We start from the raw sequence: 19971 nt of genomic DNA on the forward strand, positions 1-19971 counted from the left end.
GTAGCTATATTTTATAGAAGGGAGAAAATATAACTGACAAACATTAAATGAAATGTTGTAGTTATATATTCTTATACTTCATTAAGGGGAAGCCTAATAAAATCCTTTCTATATGGCTTAGCATTATAAACAGAGTAATTAATTTATAGCTAAAATTAAATATTCCAATTATTTTAGTATATACATGTTATTCTAAGTCTTAAACTTGTGGTTAAATAGCCATGAAAATTAACTATATTTTGATATGTAAGATTATCAAGGTTCACTTCTTCACATACATAATTAGATAGAGCACATAAGCTTTGCTTGGAACTCTTCAAAATCTCCCTATTTTACCATTTTGAAAAAAGGCATGTGTTAATTTGAGAAGAAATATAAAACAAAAACAATAATTGTTTTTCCTTACTATGGCCCTTAGACAATGATCACTATAGGCTATTACAAGGTTTTTTGAATATTCAAATATTTCAGATATCATGCTTTTGGCCAAAATTAGTATGGCAAAAATAAATTTGTATTGAGTTTCTTAAAATAATATTATGGGTTTAGAGATAAGGAATGATAACACTAAATAGTTATCTATTTTTCTACCTACTTTCAGAATACAGTCTGTGATTTTTTTTATAAGTAAATAAATTTCTTTTAAAGAGCTGGTATGTATATATGTATGTGTATGTATATCTTCTTTTACTCTAAGATTATGTTTCTCTCTTGATTTTGCTCTATTTAAGATTCACCCAATTTTCACAAGTAAATACTGAAGTTTCAATCTCTAGGTGTTTAAACCAGTAGAGGTAGAAAAGCATGCCTAAATTTCTAGGAATAATTTTTCAAACACACACACACACACACACTTTTTACCAACAAATTCATTTCTCATTTTTTTTGAATTTATGAACTTCCTTCTTAAGTTTTCTGACTTTTATTTTTCTCCCTTCTTTAATTGCCCCCCACTCACCCCACTTTCACCCCTGACCTAAGAATGTTGCCATCTCCCCTTAAGAACTGGATCTCTGAAGGCGGGGCATCCCCTCCCATGCACTCGTGGAGCACACCAGGGGCCTAGCATCTCCGGCGCACTCGGAGTATGGTCCGTGACTCCACCTGGGGCGCAAACCCAAGGCCTTCTACATGTAAAGAAGATGAGCTAAACACTACTTTATGAAGCCACTGAGTTTTCTGACTTTTAAAATGTACTGTAGTCCTATCTATTCCTTCAAATTTTCAACAGATGTACCATGCTGATATATTTAACAGAGCTTTATACAATCTATCATTAATAAAGTTAATACTGTTAAATTTACCTCATATTAATGCCTCAGAATTCTTTATTTATCCTCAGAATTATATTTGTCCTTTCCATACTTTCTGGTTGCCTATGAAGGCATTTACTTAATTATCATAGACACTACAATGAAACCACCACACACTTACAAAATGAAATGTGACATTGGGAATTAGGTGATGGAACTGCTTTAAATTTAATTAACGTCTTTTTCATCAGACTTTTAACTGGGTCCTACTAATTAGGCCCAATGTTACCTATTTAAAACCTCCTTTTTTAGGCTTGTCTCCCCACAAATGCACATGTACCTTTGTTTTGTTTTTTAAGTTCTCTCTATATATGATGTTCTTTCTTGTTCATTCCCTATCTACCTATAGACAAACCATTCAATAAGACTAGTTTAACTCTCTTTAAAAATCTTCAGTTCAAAGGGTTCATGATTTCTACTTAGACATTTTTTACCTTTCTAAATCATATTCTAAAATCATATTCTAAATTTATAACTTCTTACAGACTTTATTTGATTTAACTATACATACACATTAGAAGATACCAAGTATACAAATATACAATATACTTTGGAGGCAGTTAGATCTACTGGAAAATCGGTTAGACTAAGATTCAGAAAACTAGTACGCTATTTACTAATTGTGACATAAAACCAGTCACATAATTCTCCAACTTTGAATGCTTTTCTCTCTAAAATAAAGTTAATTGAGTACTGAGAGTATGCATGTAGGTGTGTATGTGTGTATATGTTTAAAATGTCTATAAACTATTTTTAAAAAACTGCGTGTATCAAGAGATGAAGAAAACTTACTTCACATTTCAGAAGAGCAGAATCATATAGACTATGTTCTTTGACCAAAATACAATACAAACAGGAATTAAAACTGAAGATAGATCCCCAAACTAAACACTTAGGAATTTAAAAATACTGTTTTAAATTATTCTTGAGCTGAAAGAATCAAAATTATATTAATATTGGAATATTAGATATAAAAATCTATAGGACACAGCCAAACTGGTAGTCAAAAAAAATTCCAAATTAAGCAAAATAGAATAAAATTTATTTCAAGAAGCTAGGGAAAGGAAGAAAATGAATCAAAATAAAGTAGAAGAAATAAAATAATAAGACAATTGAATATAGATAGTCAACATCTTTTTCTTTCCAAAAGCTGGATATAATACCAAAAATGAGAGAAAACTGAACACCAGAAATAAGGTGATAACACTGAAAACACAGATAAAGGCTTTAAAAATTATAAAAGAATAATACATATAACTTTATGCCAATAAAGTATAACATCTTGATTAAATAGATGATCATCTTGGAAAATATAAATTACCAGAATTGCTTTAAGAGGTAGAAAAAACTGAAGAGACCCAGCAAAACTACAGAAGAACTGAAAAGATTGCCCAAGATCTGCCCAAGATCTGTACCCAAAAGATTGCCCAAGATTGCCCAAGATCTGTACCCAATAAAGGAATCAGGCCCACACTGTATTAGAGCTGTGCTGTTATGCCAAAATCTTCAAGGACCAGATGATTTCTATGATATCTAAACTGCTCCAAAGCCTGAAAAAAGGGGAGAGTCTCCTTAATGATGGATTATACAAGGCTAGTTTAATCTGAATATCAAATATTGACAAATATTAAAAGAAATTATAGATCAATTATCTATGAACATAGATATCAACATCCATATCTATTTTTGATATCACTGTATACCAAAAGAATATGTAGAAACAGATAATGTTTACAATGATTAAAAAAGAGTCAATGTTAAGATATTTACATTTCGAGGATTAAGGAGAAAACTGTTCAGCAACTCACATAGATGCATTAAAAGTTTTCTAAATTCCAGCACCAGTTTAAAAGAAAACTCCTATGAATTTAAGATGTTTTTAAATTTATAAGAGGAATCTAATAAAATCAATATCCTTAATAATAAAACACATTCTCATTAAAATAAAGAACCTCTAAAGTTCTTTTGTTGTTTAAATTAAATGAGCATTTAACCTAAGAAATTTGATTCATCTATAAGTTACAAATTGTATTTTGTAGTTTGTCATTTATCTTTGTTTTTCAGCATCTTACTTTGTAGAATGTTTAAAATCTTAAAAATAAAGCAACATTTTCTTTATGGGTTTAGGGTTATATGAATATTTTCAAAATTATACACATCTTTAATTTTAGTATCTTCATTTTACTTTTTGTTTAGATGCCTAGATATGGGATTTTGTTTTCTTCAAATAGAGAAATAGCCAAACAGTCCACACATAAAATTTTAACTAATACATCTTTTTTACACTGGCTTAATTACCATTGATAAATGGGTTTCTTTGGTCTCTCTATGCTGCTGTACATTTTATATCTACTGAATAAACAAAAGAGTAATAATAATAATAGGCATTTAAAAATAAAAGAGTGATAAAGTTAGGTCAACTGGGAACAACTGTTATGAAGTCATAAAATAACTAGTAAAACCAAAGTTTCATAATATAAGTGTTATTACTTCATTAAAATCCTGAGTGTACTTTAATAGGTATAGAAAAAACTATAAAAAAGAAATTTTAATGTCTTTTAAAGTAAATGAAAAAAAGGTAAATTAACTCCACAATTAAAATTATCATATGACCTTCCTACTGCCACTCCTGTATATACACACAAGCAGATAGTACTTTGAGGATATTCTTCTTTTTTTTCCTCCTGGCTTTTATTTTTGTTCATCATAGTAGCCCTGTACTGCCTTTCTCTGGATTTCATTTTTACATGATAGAAACTTGTTTTTAAGCCACTATTATGTGGGAATTTTCTGTTAACCATGAACACTAATTCTAACAAATTGTCAAATTGGCAGAGGGACCTAGGTGTCTTTCCTCATATATTTTTCCAGCTCTGCCTGCCTATTGACTCTTTCATATTACGTTTATGGGGCCAACTCCTGTGTGGGAGGGCCTGTGGTTAAAGCTGTAACTGTGACTGGATGGGTTGGTAATTCTTCCTAGTTCAGAGGTTGAACCTTAGCAAGTTCACTTATCCAACCTGATGTAAGTTTCATTTTGCAACTTATATTTTTATTGGTAACAAAGCTAACATTTTCATCACATGGTTTTACCACTAGCAAACATATATAACACATAAAAAGTTGGCCTAATCATAATACGTAAGGAAATCCATATATAGAACCTAGCTAAAAAGCCAATAAAAAAATGAACCCAACAAAGATTTTTTTGGTAATGTGGTAGAAGAGATATAAAAAAAATCCCCTTCTCCCTCAATTTATAATAGACTAAGAATTAAAAAATAAAAATTAAAACTATATTATATCTAATTTTAAAAAATAGGAAGACAGAAGTGGCCATCATACATGAGACACTGTGCTATATACATATTTTAGACATCTCTATAACTGAATGACTGCACTTTGTATACATTACTTTTGTTATTCATTTACATAACCGATTTTCTAAAATCATGTATTATCAGCCAGAATTTCCCAAATGCTATTTATCTATACCAACAATATACATTAATTTTAAACTGATAATGTTTACTTATAGAAAGAGAGACATGTGTGAGATATAAATAATACACAACGGACAGCATGCAAGGGGCATCCCCAGGGTGATGGTGAAAGGAGATCTCAAGATACTAGTTATACACCAGGAGTAAAGGAAAAGCGGTGCAGTTGGGAGCAGGTCATGAAGCTCTAGAACTGATTTTTCCAAGAAGATAAAGTTGACAAAGAATAGAAGAGGAGATTTAAGCGAATAGTGGAGAATTTAGAAGTGAATCAATGATACACATAGAAAACTAAACAAACCGAAAAACAAAACACTAACTCTGAGGAAAATAAAAGCTAAAAAAGGTAAAAGTAATAATGTTTATGACTTAGCTGAGTAGCATATATAGAAATAATACAAAGAATTCTGATTTAAAAAAAATGACAAGATTTTGTGTGTGTGTGTATGAGAGAGAGAGGAGGGAAACTGTATGTGCCAGTGTATGGGGGGTCAGGAGAAGAAAGGGCTCATCACTCACTTCTCATAGCAGAGAATTCAAAAATGTGTAAACTAAGAATCATAAAAACAGAAGTATTCTACTGAAAGTTATGGAATGAATGCCAAAGGATTAGATAAAATAATTGAAAGCTGTCACCATAGGGGAAGGGGGTGGGGTGACTAAGTATAATTAGTTAGTTCTTTGAAATACATCCAGAGATTAATTTCATAAAAATGAGACTTCCAATTCAATATAAAGATACCTAACTGGACAAAAAGTGACAATGGCACTGTAAAGGATAGTTAACTTTACCACAAGAAATAGATGAAAACTTCGGAAGACATATATCCAGTGTTTTTTAAGAAAATACAGACTACCTAGGAATGAGGGTGAATGTTTAAATAAATTTTTTTTAAGAGTAGTTTTTTAACCTTTCTTAAGGCATCTTAATAGGGTGATCAACTCATCCTGGGACCATTTTGCTGGAACTTCCCCAGTTTAGCACTTAAAAGTTCCTGTATCCCAGGAAACCCCACAGTCCTGAGCTTTTCAGGGTGGTTGGTCACATTACTCCTAACAAGTTCAAAAGCGTTTGTTGACAGGCTACTATGTACAAGGCCTTTGTTTTGTACTACATGTTGGAAGAAATACTAAAAATAAGCAGTTTTTTGAAGATTAAGTTTGATGATGGCAATTTTAAAGGGAAAATTTTAGACTTTTAATGTTAAGGGAGCCTGCAGCTTATTGTAGTGAATTATACCTCAATATATGTTTCATTTTATTTTTTTTAGAAAAAAAACAGTAAAAAGTTGATAGGAGTAGAAAAATTTGGTAGATTTCTAATCTAAATAAAATGACAAAATAGAGTGTTTTAGTTTTTCAAATATGTAAAAGCAAATAATATTGTAATCAAAACAATCAAAACACTGTAAAGATCTGGCATTAGATGGAAAAAAGATTAAGTCATGGAATAATGCATCAGCTTGATGTTCTCACATGTCTTGAAATGACTAGGATATCAAAAATTATAGGAAAAACATAAGTGAATAAGAAACATAAAAAGATAATACATGAACAAATTATTTTAAAAACAACCTAATAAAGAAAGCAATTTAGTACCACATGATAATAAAATTAAAGAAAAATATTATAATATTGACTAATAGTATTATGAAAATAAACTATTATCAGAAACAGTTACTTAGTTCCTTGTATTGTTCATCACTACCTTTTATTCCCTTCAAATAAAACCACAATTCAAATTTTTGCTAACAAATCAGAGGTACACTATTAGGGTAAATCAGGTAAAATGCTTTGTTTTTGATTAACTATCTGGATTAAAAAAAACACCAGTCTTAGATTCATGCAAACCTCCCCTTCCCCCGCCTCGGAACATTAGGTGACCATGGCTAAGACAGGAAAAAAGAAATCATACAGAAAACCAAAGTTAGTTCAAGAAAATAAAACATTTTAAGAAATTTAATTAAAAATAAAAAAGAAAATGAAAATGTTAATTGTACCTTAAAGAACCCTGCTTCAGGGCCACACCTGTCATATACACTCCTGGATTTACCTATCGCCATGATAATACCTTGCATGTTCGGTGTCATCATGATCTGCCACAGGGATTTAAAGTGAGAGTTTTTGAATGATTAACATAAAAAAAAATTTAAAAACCCCAAATAATTTCTTCACATGCAAGTTTAAAAGCCCTTTTATTCAATATTTGTAAATCAGATATTGCATTTTTTATAGCAATTGTGATCCAATATGCACGTAAGTATCTTTCACAATCATCTGTACAGGGCCACATCTAGTTCATATGGTGCCTTTGTGCAAAATGCAAAAAGGCATCCTCTCTAAAACAAATAATTTTAAAAAGGCACCCTCTTCTAGACGAATTAAAAAAATGTGCTATGCTGTGAGAGAATCATTATTTAGAAATAGCAACAATCTTTTTATTAAAAAAGGTGCCTCTTCTTTAAGGCTTGAGGAGTTTAGCATGAGGTCAATCTCAACTCCACTTCTGCCCATTGGCTAGGTATCCCTGCACAACTGTACAACCTGAACATCATAAGCAGCAGCCCTGTATCCATAGGACTTAGTTCCAAAGCACATGCACTGTTAAACTGTCACTCCAATTAAAAAAACAAAACAAAATTCTGCCAGTAGCATAAGCAGTTGCACAAATGTTAGTGTTAAATGAGTAATCACAATTCTATTTTTTTTTAATGCCAGAAGGCTCACCCTAAAACAAGTACTCAGGTACTTGATCAACAAATTAACATTTTTAATAACTGACATCAGTTTCCATAATTTTCAAGCACCATCATGGTATTAGAATAGTTAGCTGGAAAACACACTGCTATTAAGTAATAAATACTGAAGTATATTCTGTTTTCATAATAGATTGTTTTTAGCTGTTTACATTTTAAAATATCTGCAGAATGAAATAACTCAAGGCACTATGAAGCTATGATGTTAGAGCTATTGAGAGATTACATCCATTACCTCTGATTCACTGAACCTATTACTCATAGTATTTATTTTGGATAATAAACTGAGATTTGCAAAAACATTAAATATTTCAGAAAATCCTTCTGACTAGTTCCTATCTCACAAACCTGATTCTTATTCTTTTCATGGCCATGCTTTCTTACATTGATACGGTAATATTAATGCCTTTATGACACTTGAATTTAGTGTCATACATTTTAACTCTTATATAATAGTTTAATTATAACCTTGGAGTAAGACTGGAAAAAAATTACTTGAAAAAAACTAATATATATTCAATTTTCATCCATGCTAATAAAAACTAACAAATGATAGAATCCAAGGTCTTCTCAGTTGTTACTACTCAGAAACAGCTTTTCTGGCCCTTCTTGAAATATGGAAAAGATCAAATATAAGAGTTTTAAAAGTGAAAAATAGGGGAAAAAATCTGATGGGACCAGGATAACAGCACATTTTCATCTGGATTCTCAAAAACTATACCGTGAGAAGCAAAAATGCCTCCATACTATTAGAAAACTAAGTAGATGAGAATCAACAATGAAGGGATAAGAATAAGATGGAGGTTCTATTGTGTATAAAACACTGGTAGACATTAAGCAATGTTGGTGAATCACTCAATTCACAGTCATACAGAGGTTACAAAGCAAAAATATCAATGATCTATTCACAATTAGGATGTAAGTTCTTCTGGCAGAAAATGGTGAGCAAAGTATTATAATAAATAACTGAAGTAAAACAGGAAAATAAAAATTACTTTTAAATGTTCAAAATTTTTTCTATTTAAATAAACCTTATTGTAGTCTAACAACCTGAGAGTAACCTGATCCTATGTCTGCATAAAATAATTAACACTAGAAACATAAAATTATTATTTTGATAAATTCCATGAGCTTTCTACTTAAATTTTCACTTGAAATTCAAAGTTATGTTAGCAGCGGGGAAGGTATTTCAGACTAGGAGTGGCACAGCTGAATGTTATGCATCAATAGACATAAGTGTGAAGGTGCAAGCATGCCCAAAGTAGTTGTATTAAATAGTAATAAATAAGTAGAAATAGTGCAGAGTGCTATAATAAAGGTACCTCATCATCATAACCCCCCTCCTTTGACTCAATCACAAATTTCCCTACATTAGGAATCGCCACCTCTACAACTTGCTGGTTAGAAGGTGGTTCGCTTGTGGTACTTTCAGGTTTCTGCAGAAGAAAATCATTAGTGTGAACATTAGAAAAGAGAACAATAGAAGCACCCTGTTTAAGTGTAGAAATTCTTGAGTCTTTTATAAATATCTGCATTTGAAAAAAACCAAAACCTGCATTTGCGTAGTATGAAATGAAACCACCTAAAATTGAGTATTAGAAACAAATGAATTAAAGTGATAATACTAGAGGATCTCCAGCTTTCTCTTTGCAACTCAAACACTAATCATTTTTTTCCCCCACAAAGCATCTTGGACTCTTAAATCCTTAAAAACAATAAACAGTGGAGTTGTATTTCCTACGGCTGTTCTTACAGCTGAAGGTTTTATTATTTTTTTAAATAATAAATTATTAATTAAATTCCAATACCTCCCAAAAGTCTTTCCTGATATCTCTGTCAAAATAAGATATGACCCTCCTCTGAACCCAGAAAGGTTTTAGGTTTTCTTTCTTATGATTGTACCTGTCTATCCTTTCTACTAATCAATTGTATATTCACTTAACAGCCATACTCTAGTGTGCTTAACTCTAACAGTCTATGAAATTTAGAACCATATTTTTACATCTAAGTATACAGTGATTTGTTTTTGGAAAAGCTGCTGGAAAATACCATTTTTAACAACTCAGATTTCTTTCTTTCTTTTCTTTAACAAATTCTATGAATTTCACTAATCCTCAGTAACAGAGTGGAAGCCAGTGTGAAAACAGGAAAGTCTACTCAAAGACACTAATATGGTTCATTCAAAATACTGTTGAGTTTCACAAGGGTCTTATTTTACTGAATAGATTTATAACCACCATTTACTATTTCTATATACATAAATTTCAAAAGTACAAAGTGCTTCAAAGCAACTTGCTTAAGTAATTTCAAATTGCACCATGTAAATTTTCCAAAGCAAAGATAAACTTTAGTTCTGACATAAATGGAAAACTTTAATAAGAGCAATTAAGGGGTTTATTTCAATTTAAAATATAGGTACATTTTAGTTATGTGAACATATTCTACCTTTCAAGAAGTACACATGCAGAAAGTATTTAACAATAAAACAAAACAAATGGCTGTCCCTTTTAAAAGAAATGGTATTTTTCACCATAACATTTTTAGAAAAGGTTTCTTATTTGAGTCTCGAGTTTTTAAAGAGAAAATAACTAACTTGCATGGTTGTCATGCTCATGAGAAATAATATTCAGGTAACCTAATACCTGGTGCAAAATTATTGTTCTATAAATTAGGCATTACCAATATTATTATACTGTGCCACTTTAAATTGCTTATATTTGAATAATTCTAACTCAATATTACGATCCCAAATATCCTAGAGTGATATGCCTAGCCCATGATTTTTAATTGAAGATTTTTAATCCTTATAAGATTTTAAAGAGGAATAATTGTCGTAGGTCTCCATTCACAAGAGCGAAATACAAGCAGTTAAATGAAAAATCTGTCTGGCCTTTTAGGTGAAAAATTCCTCACAAGCAAATCAATCCCAAACAATACTGTCTTAAGAGGAGAAAATATAAATTTAGGCAAGTAGCAATCAGGAAATGTATTCTTAGAATATGGATCCTTACAAAGCAACACATTCCTTTTGGGAAAAAAAACTGCACTTAGAAAAAATAAATGTTTTATAAACCTTTCCAGTTACTGCAGAATAATTTCAACAGCATAATAGTGATGGGTGAAAACTGAAAAAGGGAAGAAGCTTGGATACATATAATTATTCTGTAATATTGTTCATCGAGTGTAGTTGAAGTAAAACACGTGTATTGCTTTACTTCAACTACACTCGATGAACAATACTACAGAATTATTATATTTTTCTATTACTGTCAGGCCCTATATGAACACTTTAACAAAGGCTGAATTTGAAAGAGATTAAAATAAGTTCCTCAGTTGCAAAAAATTAAAATACAAAGATTTTTATTAACTGCCTGAAATCCACTAAAAATATTATTTATTTAAAAAGTGATCACATAAAAGGGGGTTAGAAAGCTATTTATCTGGACCCATTTCACTCCCTTAATATGCTCATATCTTTTTACTCTGCAATTCAATTACACAGAAGCTAAAGAAATAACCTGAAATACGGAAAAAGTTTCCTTTCTAGCAGCCTATTTATAATAATATAAAAGTAAAAATAAATATACAATGGGGGAATAGGTAAGTAAATAAGAACTTAATCTCTCAATGGAAGAATAATGATTAAATGTTTTTTATAAAGAGTTTACAACATGGGGAAATGGTTATGCTATGTGAGGTGACTAAAAGTAAAAAGTTAAGATATAAAAATTTATATACAGTAGTAACTCAACTACAAAAATAAATTCCAAATCTGTATATAAAAATAACGATGAAAGAAAACGTATCAACATGTTAACTGTGTTTCACTCTGGATAGTGGGACTATGTATGATTCTTTCTTGGAGTCTACTTTTCTCTATTTTTCGAATTTTCTAAAATATTTCATTGAAATTTAAGGACATTCTTCTAAAAAGCAAGCTGTTTAAGTGTTTTCAGTATCTCTCTGTGGTTTCTGTGATTCCAAGCTTTCCAGGGAATTCTTCTTACACTTAGGTTGGAGCCTAATAGGTCATTTATTTGTGAAATGGTTAGGATTTAAACAACAAAAGAAAAGTAAGAGCTACTTAGTGCCTACACTATACTATAGGCACATTGAAAAAAAAAAAAAAGATCTTATATTAATCCCACAATCGCCTCCATTATATATAAAAGAAAACAGGTTTAGAGAACTTAAGCAACTTATTCAAGTTTGCATAGCTAGTAAGAAGTAAAACCAATATTCGAACATCAGGATTACCTAATCTCAAAGTATGAGACTCTTCATTTTTCAATTTAGTTTCTAAAGTATACCTTTAAATGAGAAAGCCCAGCAAGTGGTTATCATGATTCTAAGCAACAGACCATAAAACCAAGAACACAGGCTGCTTCAGATAGCCATGATTAACATATTCTTAGATATGTTGTAGGATTTATACAGACAATGGGGCCAACTGTTGGTGCTACTCCAAATGATAAGCCAAATGGAAAAATATTTATGCTAGTTGTCTGTCATATGTTCTTCATGCCACCCTTTCTCAAGTTTAAGCAGTAGGTTGCTAGCTTATAAGATGATATTCATATTAATAAACTAAGTAATCAAAGTGCTGATTTCTGCAAATTTAAACTACACATGATTAGCCAAACTAAAAAATATCATGATTCTATGTTAAGCTAAGGAATGCTTTTGATTTCTGATACCAGTTAAAAGGATGATACTTATTAATCATAATGTAGGCTCTAACAAATAAAAATCCTAATCAGCAAAGGCCCTGGCAAATTAATTTTTTATGTCTGGCAAAAATATTTCTCCCTTTACATACTTCTCTGCCCTTTATCTCTCCCTAGGTTTTCTTCCTCTACCATCTCCAAGAACTAGACATCCCAGATCCATTAAAAGAAGCATTTTCCAGCAAGTGCTTTAGAGTTAGCAGGTGTTCATCTCAAGTTCAGTTAGAGTCTCTTGAGCATTTGCAAAATTTGCAAAATTAAGAAGGATAAAAAAAATATATCTACCTATATTAATATACATTGTTTTTTATAAAAATTTTTCAAATGTGAAATTAAATAATTTCTAATTATTTCATTCATCAAAACAAAATTAACGCAATTCCCTATTAATTAGACATGTCGGTTAATTGAGGTCTTATCACTTTAAAGACCTCATTGCAACTATAGTCAGTTATTGTTCAAATTAAGTTCACTTACAAAGTAGTAAATTATGTGTGTAAAATTATATGTCCTGTTCTGTTTAGTACTCTGGAAGGGGAATGTTCAAATACTAAAATTAGATATCATAAAACCTGCATTAGAGATGCTTATGCTCCCTAAAAAAAAGACTACAGCAACTGAATAGCTTTGTAGTATCAAATTCTTGAAATAACATCTCTCAGAATGTCATATTCACTGAAAACATAATGCAATATAAATTTTTTACAACAATGAATTTATACCAATTTATTGTTATAAAAAGACAAAACTGAGAATTATAATACAGAAAAATTAAAATGACAATTTTTGTACATGACCCTATTGAAATATGCATGAACCATTTTGTAAGGTCATATTTATCCTGCGAACACTACGCTAACCTAGAGAATCTAGTATTTTATTAATAAACACATTCCATGGAACAAGAAAATTATACTTTATATTCCTAATTATTCTAAAGTGATAGGACTAAAAATGGAAGGAGAGGTGAGAGACAGAAGAAATACAGTTGAACCTTGAACAACATGGGTTTGAATTGTGTGGGTCCACTTATACATGGATTTTTTTCAATAAATCCAATGAATGTATTTTCTCTTCCTTATGATTTTCTTAATTTTCTTTTCTCTAGCTTATTTTATTATAAGCATATGTTTATAATACACTTAACATACAAAATCTGTGTTAACTGACAGTAAAAATTCTAGTCAACAGTAAACTTTTGGTAGCTGAGTTTTTGAGGAGTCAGAAGTTACACATGGATTTTCAGATGCGTGGCGGGTGGCACCTCTAACCCTCACGTTGTGCAAGGGTCAACTTGTAATGCCAAATGTTATAGTTCTCTTTTTAAGTTCCCAATCAAGTGACCAAGTTAGTCTATGAATATAATTTTTTGTATTTCTCTAATTGATACTTATTTTTTAAAAAAAGTATTTTTTAAATAACATCTGAGAAAACTACAGCCTGGGGGTTAGGTGACACCCTAAGCCACTGATTATGTGCATGACAGAGTCTTCCCTTGGCCCTGTCTCTTGACTCCCAGACAGGTCTCTTTCCTTCACACTGCTAGGGAATGTTGTGAACATATCTACGTTCAGAGAGTTAAAAGAAAAATTCTTACCGACTGCAAAACTGTTTCAGGAGTTTTATCTTCATGATCATGTGATGCCTTGGTAATTATTTGAATAGTTTCTTCTTTCAAGTGCTTTGAGAAATCACTTCTTGATGGTTGCTCTAGATATTCTGGTTCTCCTGCTTGTGCTTCATGAGAAAAGAATCAATTGTATATCTAATAAAATCACAGAGCATCTATACTAAGACAACTCTATAATTTATTTCTAATGCAAAGTTATACAATAATCAATTTCACTCTTCTGTTTAAAGGGATATATCCTTCAACACACAGCACTTACCTCAGAATTAAAAAACAAACAAAAACAAAAACACAAAAAATACAGAAGTAATCAAATAATTACTGAAGGAAGTATCCATTATAGTTTATAACAAGGAATTCATAGTAAATTTTTCTTCCATAATAAGTACCAAAATCTCATTTTGGGAACCACTAGCCTTCTACCAAAAAAAAAAAAAAAAAAAAAAAAGGATTTGGTTTCTAGACTAGGTTTCTACACAGAGCACAAAGAAGCTGTTTTTCAGGCCACAGTGTCCTTTTTTATACCCACCTTACAAAACCCTAACCTGGAATGAACTCAACCTTCTATCTTTTCTGAATTTGCCCCTGGTAGTGTGTTGTTAGAAGAAAAACAATTACAACTTGGCAAACTGGTACCTATATAAAGTCAAGATTTCAAATATCATCCCTTGAAGAACTCCCAAAGTTACAGATACTGTTCTGATGTCCAGACCCACTGATGCAACATTGTATTCTGGATATCCACTGAGTGTTTCATAGACAACTCCAAAGGCTTTATGTGGGCCTCTTCTTACATCTCCAACATAACCTTGTATCCTTTGCTCTTTGCTCAAAAAAGGGAGACATACTAACCTTTTTTCAACTTATCAAATACAACAAAGAGGTTTACTTCCGACCTTCGATCTTTCTTCATTTTCTTCCTTCTGTCTCTATGTTCACCCACTCTCACTCTCCTCACCTAATAACTACTTTATCCTTTTGTTGAAATACCACTTCCTTGTGAAAGTACTACTAACTGCACCGTCCAGAGCAGGGTTTCTCATCCTCAGCACTACTGACATTTTGGTTTGGATAATTCTTTGATGTGGAAGGTTGTCTTGCACAACCTGGCACCTACCCGCTAGATGCCAATAGTACTGTCCTCCAGGTGTGACATCCAGAAATGTTTCCAGTATTGTCAAATGTTCCCTGGGAGACAAAAATTACTTCCAGATAAGAACCACTGCTCTAAGGTAACTTATACTTTCTTTTTAATAGCACTTACCACAATTATGACTTAGTTATTATTATAAGTATTTGTTTCAAGCCCACATCCTCTGCTGAACTGTAAGGGTAGAGATGCTATCTCCCTTTTCTATTGCTATTTCTTCAACACCTAGCATATAATAAAGTGCACAATAACTTAATGGAACAAATGAATTAACAAATAAATTAATTATTGGATATGAGGAATAAGAAAGTACACTAAAATGTTCTACATTACTGGGATTGGTTGAGTCCTTCCTCAACCAACTGGGCCATATATGCAGGGCCATTCATTTATCTAATAAATTTTAATTAAGCATCTAACTATGTGACAGGTATTAGGCTGGGACAGGGATGCTGAATGTGAACAATACAGCTGGTCTCTATCCTCATGAAGATTGCAGTCAACTGTAAAGAAAGTCATTGACCAAAGAATCACACAGCAATTGTGACCATATTATAATAATGCATTCTAGGAATACAATGGAAGAAAGGTAATTAAATTACGGGATATATGATAAAATGACTATTTAGCTGAAGGATGATGGGTTGGGTTTGCCAGGTAGAAGAATGAATAGCCCATGTCGTGAGCATGAGCTGGATTTGAAAGAAGACCAGTGTGGCTAGACTACAGGACAAAGAGGAAAGATATGGCAAGAGATGGTGCAGATAGGGGCAAGATAAGGGCCTTTGAATCACGTAAAAGTTTTGAGGGCAAAAGGAAGTGAATAAACGTTTTCAATACAATGGCAACACAGCAAGTTTTAAGAAATTTATTCCAGCTACATAGTGAAGAACCGATCAAAGAGGAAAGTGAAACTAGAAATCAGTGAATGTACTAGAGAAAATGATCAAGAGAAGATTGTGCTTATGGATAATGGAGAGCAACAGAGGCAGAGAGAACTAGTTAGATTTAAGACCTATTTGGACACAAATAGGTTTGGAGACTGGATATGAAGATGACTCAAAGTTTCTACCATGAGTAACTAGGATGATGGAGGTGAAATATACTATAACAAGGAAAACCAGAAGAAGGAATGCTTACAATGTGTGTGATGAGAAGTTAAAAGTCCTCATTTCTGCGTTTCCTGACTGGACTGCAACGTTCTCTCACTGCCCCTTTATAATGAATATTGTAAAGAAAATTTTAGGCTACACCTCCAGCTTAGCAGAAGCCCCTACTAAGTTTCATACGTGGCTTAAGCCAGCTGCTTTAGGTCTTAATAAAGAGAAATATCTTGTCGATAACGCTTTTATCTGTGTTTGCCACTCTTTGTCTTTTCTCACTGTAATAGATAAAACATCAATGGTTGATAGCTTGTAAGCTTAATGCAACGATGGTCAACAAATCCATCTGATCTGACATTGGTCTAACTCACTGAAACCTGGACAGTAAAATAGGTCCTTAGTACCAAAGTAATTTTATCTGATCAAGAGTCAATATATCTCAGGTCATCAGGGTCAAGGTTTCCTTCTACATAAGGATTTGAGTCCAAAAACCTTATGAGTAATGCTAAATGATTTTGCCTAAATTTCACACAGAACTATTTCCTCTAAAGTTTTCTGTGTGTAATCTTCCAGGGAACATATCTGAGTGGTGCTGTAGTCACAACAGGGGAACGTACGAGGATTTGAGATCTGGGAGTCTGGAAACAAAAACCGAAACTTCATTCTCAATGTATTTACTGAGCCTGTGCCATTTTCTGTATTTTGGTATTAATAATGTAAAAAAAAAAGACATAAAATTCACTCACTTTAAGGAATTCTCAATAAAATCAGATACATATAAACTTCATTACAGTGTAAAGTACTATATGCAATAGCAGTTATGCACAAGGTTCTACAGAAGCACTGTGGACCCAATACACACACTCAGGATAATACTGCATGTTAAGAAAGATTCTCTAGAAGAAATGCCAACTGAGCTGAGTATTGAAGATTTTGTAGAGAGGATTATCTTGGAGATGGAGAATAAGATTCCAGGCAGAAGAAATAACATATACAAAGGCACTGTAAGAACAGATAAAAGATGAATAAAATGCTGGCTATTAATGAATCTTTATACCAGTCAGCAAATTAAAATACAAGTACAACATGATTTGGTAGTGAGAAGAGATTAGGATTTAGAGGAAAAAGATAATAGTTGTGACAGGGGTAAATTTAGGGGTTCATAAAGACTTTGGGATATAAGGTCTTAAAGAATAGGAAAAATTTCAAGGATATTGATAGTTAGAGGAGATTTTTAAAATGAAGGATACTTGATGAACAATGCCATAATGATAGGAAAGTTCCCTATAAGCAAGAGTAATGAAGAAAAATCTGGTTTAGATATAACATAAGTAGGTATTCATTGGGAAGGAGCCTTAGAAGAATTACAAAGGAGTGAGATTCAACAGAAGTTCCTCATAACAAAGAAAAGAAATATTGGCTTCATTTTGTCAATTCAGAAGAGTGAAAAAACATGTTGACTAGAACAAATGAATAACCAAAATGAGAAAAATAAAAAGCTCTTTCCATGACTCAGAGAGAAGCGCTATTAATATTTTTAGTAGCATATATTTCTAGACTACTTTACCTACCCACATTTTACAAACAAAAAGAATTATTCTGAATATATTGTTTTTAACTTAATATAACTAGCATTTTTTTAATGTCAATATAATTTTTTCTGGTTATACTGTGTTTGTGTTCTTCCATACAGAGGGCTTATACAATTAATACCCTACCACGCATTTAGGCAATTTCCATTTCATTGTTAAAAACAACAGCAGGACAAAAAAGATGAATTTTTCTGTGTGTGTGTAACTCACACAATAATTTTTGATTATCCTATAGCCTTACAGAAGCCTCATCATTGCTGGCCTGTATAAATGGTAGGCACTCAGTAAATAGAGACCATACTGTTTTTTTTATATTCTAAATGGCACTTTATATACTAACTGGTCCCTCCATTTAATGTATTGTTCAGGCTTCGACTTGGAATATAGCTGATGATTACCTGTGTATCATTTATTATTCTTAAATCCTTGAAGTCTTCCTTGGCTCTCTGCCGACAGCTGCAAACTCCTAAATACACTCATTGCACCATAAATGAGCAGTTCTCTAGTGAGGTATATAAAATCTCTGTACCCAAAGTACTTCTTAAATCATTTATTTGTTCTATGGGTCCTTCAGTGAGATTTCTGGATGGCTCTCATCCACATAAGAGATTTTCTGGCCACGCTCTATGTTCATAATGCCAGGGCTTCATTTATCTGTTGGGATGTTATAAAAGACCCAGCATTTGGAGAGTGCTCTGATTCTGCTCCTTTGGTACACCTTTATGTTGAAGTGAGGGATCAGGAGGGCTTGGGAGTATTCTACTGAAGAATATTTCCTGATTATACTCTTCAACATTTTAAGAGAATTCAAATCAACAACCAATGGTTTTCTGTTAAAGTGTAAGGATCTGCTCTTTAATTAAATATATCTATGTATGTATGTGTGTGTACATATATATAAAATATTTTATATATATATTATATATATGTAATATATATAAGCAACATCTCATATTTCCCAGAAGTATCTAAAACCTTGACTTACTAATGAGTCATACTTACTACATTCACAAATAGGAGAATATTTTTTAAAAAGTACTTCAAAGATATGCAGTCTATTCATTTCTAGAAATGTAATTAAAATCAGTGAGTTCCCAAAAGCAGCCTATAAAGAGCCATGCTAGGTTGGCTGCACAGAATCAGCAGAAACTTAAAATTGCAGATTCTCGGATGCCACCACAGAGAGGATCTTGGGAATAGGGGGTGGGGTAGAGGTTTAGGAACCAGAGTTAAACCTCAAATTTATGCAGGACAGAACTACATCAGCACCACACATTTTTAGCCTGCTTTCCTAACGTATCATTATTTTGGCTATACTCTTAAAATGCTGGAATTCCCATACGCTGAGGATCGGCTCAAGGAAACTCATATTGAAATCTCCATAGGGAATGAATTCAATTCAGAAAACATTCAAAGGAAACCTATCACTAATAGTGATAGATTATGAAAATTTAAATAGGAACATCACCCACTCCCTATTTAAAGAAACGAGATTACTGAGAACACTGTTCCTTCTACCAGGTTTTACTCTCAGAAACTAGCTGTACTTTCCCAGAATATCAGCTTATTTTCAACTTGTGGACAGTATCTGTAGAGAAGTTGCAGAGACAATTCTGCAAGCCACCTCTAGACAAATTTAAGAAAACTTATAGAATGCATTTCATAACAATATTAACCCTTTTTACCTTATTTATTTTTTGTTTTGGTTTCTTTTTTAATTTGGGTATGTTACATGCGTTGTAAAGACTTCAAATAGTTTTCTAGTAAGTAGAAGTAACACAAGTAAAATAATAACTCTGGCAAAGCTCTTCTCTCCAGGTTAATTTCTCTGCCCACGCTCTTAATCAGAGGCACACCTCAGAATTATCTGAAGATCTTTTAAAAATATATATATTCTGGACCCCTCCTTCAGAGAATCTGATCCTAGTGAGTCATAGGTGGGGGTATGCTGTTTACTCTCAATAAAACTCCCCAGTAATGTTGATGTATACACCTGTAGTAAAGAACTGGTGGCTACCTCTTTAAATATAAGTTATTTGAAGAAAGTAGGTTAGGGAGGTAGGATGAGATGGATCAAATAATACTTTCCCATCACTTATTATAAGTTGCAATAAGACAATGAATGGTACTAGAGAAGTGGAGTTCTTGGTCATATGTAAGCAGAAGAGAAAGACTATAAGTTAATATTCTTATTGGAATA

General features: G+C 32.1%; 1 protein-coding gene across 9 annotated transcripts in view; it reads right to left on the reverse strand.

The window, feature by feature from the left end:
- USP25 (ubiquitin specific peptidase 25) overlaps positions 1-19971 on the reverse strand; it is a 111602-nt gene that overhangs the window by 13757 nt on the left and 77874 nt on the right. For 5 of the 9 annotated variants that reach the window (XM_039855101.1, XM_039855098.1, XM_039855099.1 and 2 more), the window contains 3 exons: positions 13894-14033; positions 8892-9005; positions 6814-6909 (listed from right to left, as the gene is read on the reverse strand). In XM_039855101.1, coding sequence (XP_039711035.1) covers positions 6814-6909; positions 8892-9005; positions 13894-14033 — 350 coding nt within the window. The remainder of the gene's footprint in view (positions 1-6813; positions 6910-8891; positions 9006-13893; positions 14034-19971) is intronic. The other 4 variants (XM_039855102.1, XM_039855100.1, XM_039855104.1 and 1 more) reach the window with 2 other exon arrangements.

This window comes from Pteropus medius, unplaced genomic scaffold, assembly GCF_902729225.1.
Source record: "Pteropus medius unplaced genomic scaffold, Ma_sr-lr_union100, whole genome shotgun sequence".
Taxonomy (NCBI): Eukaryota; Metazoa; Chordata; class Mammalia; order Chiroptera; family Pteropodidae; genus Pteropus; species Pteropus medius.